Source organism: Andrographis paniculata, unplaced genomic scaffold, assembly GCF_009805555.1.
Source record: "Andrographis paniculata isolate CXL003 unplaced genomic scaffold, ASM980555v1 Contig69END, whole genome shotgun sequence".
In the NCBI taxonomy this organism is placed as follows: Eukaryota; Viridiplantae; Streptophyta; class Magnoliopsida; order Lamiales; family Acanthaceae; genus Andrographis; species Andrographis paniculata.
The window spans coordinates 4,999,870-5,008,109 of NW_026137605.1; the positions used below are offsets into that span (position 1 = coordinate 4,999,870).

The 8,240-nt window shown below is 31.5% G+C and overlaps 1 protein-coding gene across 3 annotated transcripts; it reads right to left on the reverse strand.

Moving 5' to 3' along the window:
* Positions 1 to 235: 235 nt before the first annotated feature.
* Positions 236 to 6,148, reverse strand: LOC127264159 (uncharacterized). Of its 3 annotated transcripts, XR_007841631.1 has the most exons (8): positions 5,835 to 6,148; positions 4,280 to 4,394; positions 3,415 to 4,053; positions 3,131 to 3,239; positions 2,808 to 2,860; positions 1,968 to 2,049; positions 516 to 800; positions 236 to 436 (listed from the first exon to the last, which is right to left on the reverse strand). XR_007841631.1 is itself a non-coding variant. In XM_051293586.1 (6 exons), the coding sequence occupies exons 1-5, from the start codon at positions 5,915 to 5,917 to the stop codon at positions 2,835 to 2,837; spliced, it is 972 nt and encodes a 323-aa protein (XP_051149543.1). In that variant the 5' UTR covers positions 5,918 to 6,148; the 3' UTR covers positions 460 to 800; positions 2,808 to 2,834. The 3 variants fall into 3 exon arrangements, 1 of the variants encoding a protein (XP_051149543.1); XR_007841630.1 differs by lacking the exon at positions 1,968 to 2,049 and having other exon boundaries at positions 243 to 436; XM_051293586.1 differs by lacking the exons at positions 236 to 436; positions 1,968 to 2,049 and having other exon boundaries at positions 460 to 800.
* Between the last annotated feature and the right edge of the window lie 2,092 nt (positions 6,149 to 8,240).

An 8,240-nucleotide genomic window follows, 5' to 3' on the forward strand; every position in this document is an offset into this window, starting at 1 on the left:
TACAATATTTTACGCAATCAAAACTTCTTGTATCAACTTCGAGACTTGATCGCCCATGTAGACGTGCCAGGAGAACACTCGGTAAAGAATTTTGGACTAAAACAGATCGATTTGAACAATCATATAATCGCATAGATTTGGTGGTGTGATTGCAATTGTGCATGTGTGTGAGTGTGTGAGAAAGATGTCATGTCAATAAAGTCGAGCAGCTTGAAAACTCAACGCAACTCTGCTCAATGTGGTGACTACAAAAAAATAGTGCATTAACTTTAATTCAATCAGCGCAAGAACATCGCCACAAAGTAATGCCAAAAATAAACCACAAATTGCATGAGTTAAGGTCGTCATGTTATATACAAGAGCCACTCAGTGAAGCATATTTACCTTACCTGGAGCTGGAGTTCATTGTTCTGTTTGTTGCCGATGAAATCTGAGACTGTAGAACATAAACAGGCAGAAATTAGAACGAACACAGTAATACTTACTACATAACATTAACATTTAAATCGTTATACCCAGCACACATATTTCACAGGAATGGAATGGATAATAAGTATTCAAATCATTGTATTGTATTTATGTCTGAATCTCCGCTATTGATCCTGCTGCACTCCACTCCAAAGTCTTAAAATTCTATAAGCGATACAAGTGTTGGATTACAATCCCAGTTTTATTTCGAGAATCAGAACCAGCATGGCATATGGAGCTCGACCAGGTCGCGAGACCACCATTCAACTAGAAGAATTATCTACACTTGAATGAAAGGAAGTCCTCTAGCTTGACTATTCTCTGATATCGGCCTATGGAGAAAAGCACAAAGAAATGAATTAGCCTTTCGGGTTCTACTCATGCAACCATAATCAATGTGATTATTTGCGTACTCATTTAAATAATCCCATCAACATAATAAAATAAGGATATCATTCTACTTGTGAACTATCCAAACTAATTACATTCCATTATAATGGTCACCGAATTGGGAAGAAGACCGTGTATCATTCCAGTGTAATCCTCGAATCGTGCATATAAGCTAATGGAGATCAATTAAAAGCATTACGAAAAGAAATTCGACCATCTATCTATATGGGAAATGATAACGTGGTAATGCAATGCAGATAAAAGAAAAAGAAGCAAAGAAGCAAGCCACAAGCCAGCACATAACTAGGCCATTGATGCTCTTATGTACAAAAATTATACAAAATATGGAATCTACTCAAAACATATCACTAAATCATTGAGATGAAGCTTCTGTGAAAGGAATATTCGGGCCATCACTTTCATTCATAGTCGCCAGAGGGTCAGTCGAAGCTCTCGACTTGGAAGTAGCCCTGAGGATAATCCGGCAGCATCAACATGTGTAGCATCCACAAAATGCACCTCAATTGGAATAGCTACGGCATTTCCTGTACCAACAGCTTCATCTAAGACAGCAGCAGGTCTAAGCCAATCCCACATCAGTAACCCCATCCGAAGGATGAGTCTGCCTCAACACCAGTAGATGAAGCTGGATCAGTCCAAAATGTCATCCATGACGAGCTACTGCTCCTCCACGAATCTTGCAAGTATTCAAATCCTAGCTTTGTCTAATCAAAGTTCTTCTAAATAAGAATATTTTTCGGCCGAAACTCAGAGAAAAACGGGTCATGCGCATGGGCTTTTTCTGCCGTGGGGCTGAATTATATAAAACGCACGTGCGCTCAACCCGTCTTTATGGGAGTTGCAATAGAAAAATTTCTTTTTGAGAAGATCTTTTATAAGGAAAAGCAGAGATTGGAGGACTTCCAAGATTTTTGAAAAGACATCATCTCCTCATGGATAGCATTGCGTACTGATTTAGATTAAGCTATATGGTTCAGGAGTTCCTGTAGTAGTTCTAGGTGAATACTACTCATGTTGGTGCTGCAACCGAATCATCCTCAAAGTTGTATTCAAATAGAAATGATTGTACTGCAATAGGTTCGACTAACCCTCTGGTATCCCATCCTGGTAGATGAAAGTGCTTGCCCAAATGTTGCTGTTACAAATGCTTCATCTCAGCGACTTAGTAACCTGTATTTTGAGTAGATTCCTTATTTTGAATAGTTTTTGTATTTAAAGCATCAATGGTCGAATTATGCGCGACATGTTTCTTTGACCTTTTTCTTTTATAAATACAACATTGACATTTTCTATAATTTTCTACTTTTTAGTAAGACTAATATATTCTAACACTCTTAATCATTCCTCAATCCAACTCCGGCGACAGAGGCCAACCATGTTTTTCCATCACTATGTTATTTTGCTTAAAAAATGTGAGAGAAGGCATGGTAAGATATCATTTATGTCCTCGGCGCTATTCCGTCATTTTCTACTTGTGCACTATCCAAACTAATCGCATTTCATTATAATAGAAGCCTAGAATGATATATAAACCCAATTTAATACACTTAATTAGTATATGTAAGCTCACTTAATCAATTCAAATTATTGCATTGACAATGGATCAAATTATTATTCATTAATAGATGAACAGTGATTAAGTACAAGCAATCCTGCCGTAGCATGAAAGTAAGCATGAATGACAGAAAAAAAAAAATAATAATAATAAAAAATAAATAAATAAATAAAATTAAAAATAATAATAATATAATTTAGTTCATTAATAATGATTATAAATCAAGGTCCATTAATCATTAATAATGGATAAAATGATCTATCCAACTTAATTCCATTAATAAACATGACCATAAGTATATGAGCAGTCAGTACATTTATGTACAAGGTAATCGAGCAACAATTAAAGATGATAATACTTGAAAGTTGCATACCTGTTTTGGAGCTCCCGGTTAATGAACTTAAGTCGAGTAGAGCAAAAAAGGCACTGGAGAATAGAAGGAAATTGTTAGCATAATTGCAGCGTAAGAACCCTATAGATAATGTAATGACACAAGATAATGTTTTTGGAAGTTAGACCATGCAAAATGTTTCTATAATTGTTTCATAACTTCAGTAGTCGGTAGCGATGTTATCGGTAAACTTCTACCAACATTCTTCCAGGATGTAGACAAGTGAAATGATTCAATGCAAATTGGCAAAATAACATTTGTATAAGAATTCAACATTGAATGAAGCTTCACAAAATAGAACATACCGACTAAAAATATGGTGAGCATAAAGGCAAGTACGAAACGTATGGAATTAACTGGAAAGAGTGAAGACATTAGGTGCTGCCTCTGACTTCTGTGGCCTCCTCTTGTGTTCTGCAAACCATGAAATGTGTTGCGGATTTACGTAGGGTGTAGCAATGAAAAATTATGGCTACAAGAAACATTTATAGATACAGATGAATCAAATCACATGTAAATCAGTAAATTCTTCTACAAACTCTTATCTTTGATTTGGAAATAATAGTAGGGAAATCACTTTTGAACATACCCGATTTACCCAACTGAGAATCTTCATCCGGGTAAGATGGGGCACGCTTTTAGCTCCACTCCTTGGCCTCCAAAAGAAAGATTTGAATCCCTTCTCTTTTGGGGTTGATTCAACCAGTGCATTTCTAGGCCTCTCATCATTATCAACAACAATCTCAAGAGCAGTTCTGTCCGACAAACTCCATGCTCTTCGGTTATTAGATATCTCATCCACTTGATTTCTAATTTCATCTGCTGACTCAGGAAATTTGCTCTCCTGCAGCTCTATGAAGCTGTTGGCAGCTACGATACTCCTGGGAACTTCTTTTAACCTAATCTCTTGATTTGCAGTTTGCAAAATGGAACTAACCCCAGAACCATGAGGGGAATCTCCTTTTGCATTACTTCTACGAAGTGATGATCCATGGGAGGTTCCAGGAGTTCCAGAAAGAAAATGTTCTAAGTCATCACATTCTTCTTCATCCAAATTTACCCATCTAAATGGTTCTGTTCCTTCTGTGTTTAATGATTCCTTCAATGCAGTTTCGACACGCAAAATCTGATCTTGTATAGCAGTAACAAATTCCCTATGACGAGTAGTTGTGCTATCATCACTGTTATTTCGGTAGCTTATATGAATTGCCCTTTCGAACTCTTCCAACTATGTAATTTGACATAAATATTCAAAGAATAACCAAATCAGAGAGGGGAAAAAAAGTTAAACAACATATTAAAAAATAGTCGATTTTCAGTACACAGAACAGTTTCAGCCCAAGAAAAAATGTTACCATAGATTTGCAAGCCTTATGTGAATATAAGGAAGGAAGAGCTGCTAAGACAAACAAAAGGCACAACGCATACCAGAGATTGAAAAAACGAAATCCAACCTGCCATTTTGCAGTGCCTAAAGCCATTTGAAGCTCTCTAGTTATTTCATTCAAATTCTGGGGTATTAATTCTTCTCTCCTTGCTCGGAGCCATGTCCTATGTGCCGATTCCATTCTGCAGAAGCCAAACATCCAGTATGACCTTTATTTTCATAGTCATTGCTTAAACCAATATTAAATGTAACATAAAGTGCTATAATAAACCACATATTCACAAGCAACAACTTGAAAAACACAACAACAAACAAAATTCCTTTTCAACTATAGAAAATACACCTATTCAGTAATAGTCTCAGCAATTCATTTCCCATTAATCACACCATTTCACGGTGCTCGTTAAACAGGCCAACACCCCCTCTGTTACAAAGACCGTAGAAGTAGCCTGTTATAGTTAAAAATATTGCATAAAGTACTTGTATCATGCAATCCAGTACTATAGTTAATCGACAACATTTCATGGAACAACATGCATAACTACAAACTTTGTGAAGTCATAAATGAGATCTGTGCTGTAAATACAATATAAGCCAATTAACTGCCATCAGGTGCCCTTTTTTATGGAGAATTTAACAATCGCCACGTGGCTAGCTAGCATTTCATAGCTTGAAAGTAGTTCTGCCCAAAACCTCACAATCTTAGGGGTGTGTTAGGTACAGAAAAAATGAGACAAAGAAATAGAAATAGCCTTATTTTTTAATTCTCTGATTTTATTTCTATCCAATATAGATAGAAAAGTAAAGAATTGAAAATTGAGTCCGTTCATTCTACACTTTTTTTACTATTCCACTTTTACAAATTTTTTATAAATATAGATTATTTATTTCATATAATATTGTATTTATATTGTATTTAAATGACTATTCAAATAAAAATATCAAAACCAAAATTAAATAAAAATTCACTAACTAAATATGCCGATATTTATTTGATAAGGGTCTCCTTTTTATCAATCATTTTGCCCATAGATCGTTTCATCCAAATCGATCTGCTTTACCAAACAGTTCTATGTTGAGTACTCTTTCTCTACCATTTCACTCTAATTCCATTATGCCTTTAGGTATCGGTTTGATCGGATGGAAATCATGTCCCTGTAAAACGCTCTAGAGCTACTACTCAGAAATCAAACTATAGACCTATAAAAAGAACTTCATTATACATTTACTTGGAAAGATGATTTTCATAAAAGGAAGTGATTACATACATAGCTAAGAATCAAACTGCAGGCCATCAAACATTAGCATAAAGAAAAACTGTAATCAAAGAAGCAAAATAGAAACACGAACATACAAAAACTCAATCAAACATCGGTTAAACAAAATCAATCGACAGATTTTTCAGAACCACTTCAAACCCTGACCTAACTAAAACTCACAGCTCGATAGCCAACATAAACAGAATTAGCAAAAAATTTACGCACAAATTGAGTACGGGAACAGAGCTGGAGAGGCAAAAATGCACCGAAACACCAGAACCGGATTCAATAGACACAGAACCAGATGATAACCGAAAAATAAAAACTGCAAACAACTGAATCAATCAATCTTCTCGCACTTACCTATCAGCAGATTGCTGAACCTCCTCAGCTGCGGAGAAGAAGGAGTCCTTCTGCCATAAATCGAAACTGTTCGCTACCAACATTTTCTTCCACTTCTTCAAACAAACGACAAATCAAACAGCACAAATCGTCTGCTTCCCAATCGATTTCTCCAGAAATGAAGAAAAGTTTGATCTCTCTCGTCGGCTATGCTAATTTCGAAGTAAAGAAGGAAGAAAGAAGAAAGATTGAGAAAGCAGACTGCCGAAAGGAAAGGAAAGAAAAAGAACGACGCAACACCGAATTTCATTTATTTTGGAGAGATTTTTTTTCTTATAATTAAAGAGAAAATTTGAAAAATATATACACAATGTTCGTCCGGAAAAATAGGAAGTAAAATTTATATATATACAACATATATACAATGACTAGTATATACTTTTTCAGTCCCACGGTCTAATTCATACTTTTCATTTTGGTATAATCCCAATATATTGCTCCCTCAGTCTCACATACCATATCCACGTGCCGTTTCTGTCCATCCAACATACTATGTGACTTTTTGTTTTAAAAATAATTACACACTTTAATCTATTTTAAATTTTTAAATTTTATTTTTTTTAATTTTAATTATACTAATTAGTTATCTTAATCTTAATTTATAATTATTTATATTATAAGATAATTATTTTCACTGATACATTCTTAATTATCTACTAATTACATCCCTTCTAAAATACCGTGTTTCAATAGCTAGTAATTTGATATAATAGCCAAGACTAAAAAATAATAATATTATAATATTAAAATATTAGATAAAAAATTAAATAAATATTCTCTCCTTGGGTTGAATGTTCCCCTTCACTAAGTAAAACATTATTTAAAATAATTTCAGTTAGAAAGTATATACTTTTTTATTTTGGAACGTTAAATTACAAAGTAATTATTTTATTAAATATTTTATATTTTTTTACAAATACTCTTATTTTACATCGCAAAAAGTAAGAATAAAAATATCATTACACTACTTTTACTTACCCATTATAATTAAAATACTCCTTCCATTCCAGTGCAAAGTTTCCGTTTACTTTTTGCACATAGATTTTTTAATATTAGTATTATAATGAATTGTAGTGAAAAAGACGAAAATACCTCTATTAGTGTTGTGTAATATAAAAGTAATGGCATTTGTGTAATATAATGTAAGTTGAAAGAGTATTTATTATCTTAAGTAGGCAGTACAATTACTAAATTAGGAAATGATAACCTTATTTTGGGACGGACGAAAATGAAAAATGATAACCTTTCAATGGGACAGAGGGAGTATTATTTTTTTTAAAACTCTGCTCCAAAAATAAATGTATATTTGTTGCTTGAAGAAATATTAAATTAGTTAATAATAATAAATTATTATATTATTTTATTTATAATTTTTTATTATATAATTAATAATATTTATAATTTTAAAATAAATTTAATATATATAATTAAAACAAAAAGTTGAATATATATTTAAATATTAAAAAATTATATAATCATAAAAATATATGTAATATGAATATTATAAAGAGTTGAAAACTTCATCATTAGGTTAAACCCTAATTCCTTGGAATAAAGAATACTTGAATGAAAAATAATGAAGTAAATAACAAATGATATTCTATATATATATATATAATATGTAGGTGAACGGTGTCTCTTTTAATATCTATACTTCCTTAGTCTTGTAACAAATAATATTATTTTTATTTTAGTTTATATCATAACAAATGATATATATTTTTATTTGATAAATTTTATTAATTTAATATATATTTAATAAATATAAATAATTTAATTAATTTTATAACATGTAACATCATATATTAGGTAAGACTCGATTCAAAATTTCTTTATTTTAATTTCTTATCAATAAATAAATATTTTTATCTATATTTAAAAATCTCATTCTTTTATAAAAATTAGTTTATTATAATCATAAATAAATGTCATTATATTTGTATTATAAGATACTAATACAAGAATATTTGTCTTTTTATTTTGATTTGTATTATATTTTGATATAATAATTAATATTCAAATATTAACACAAATAATATACATATATATAAACCTTAGATGTGGATATTGATTTACATAATTATATTAATTATTTCAATAATTTTGTTAAATATCTATATCTATATACTCCATCTTTCTCGTAACAATTGACATATTTTTTATTTTATTTTATTTTTGTCTTATGATCATGGACATCTTTCTATTTTGGATAAACTTACTAAATTAAAATATATTTAACAAATATAGATCAACATAATTAACTATATCATATATAACATCATAAATCATAAATCATGTAAGACTTAATCAAAACTCTTTGATTTCTATGTCTCTCCTAAAAATAAATAAATATTTTTATTTACATTT

Excerpts from the sequence above, each read along its gene's own strand:
- LOC127264159 (XM_051293586.1), bottom strand. The coding sequence starts at position 5,917 with ATGTTGGTAGCGAACAGTTTCGATTTATGGCAGAAGGACTCCTTCTTC. Across the intron at positions 4,054-4,279 it reads TAGGCACTGCAAAATGGCAG|TTGGAAGAGTTCGAAAGGGC; the intron begins GTTGGATTTCGT and ends CAAATTACATAG. Across the intron at positions 3,240-3,414 it reads TTCTCAGTTGGGTAAATCGG|AACACAAGAGGAGGCCACAG; the intron begins GTATGTTCAAAA and ends CATGGTTTGCAG.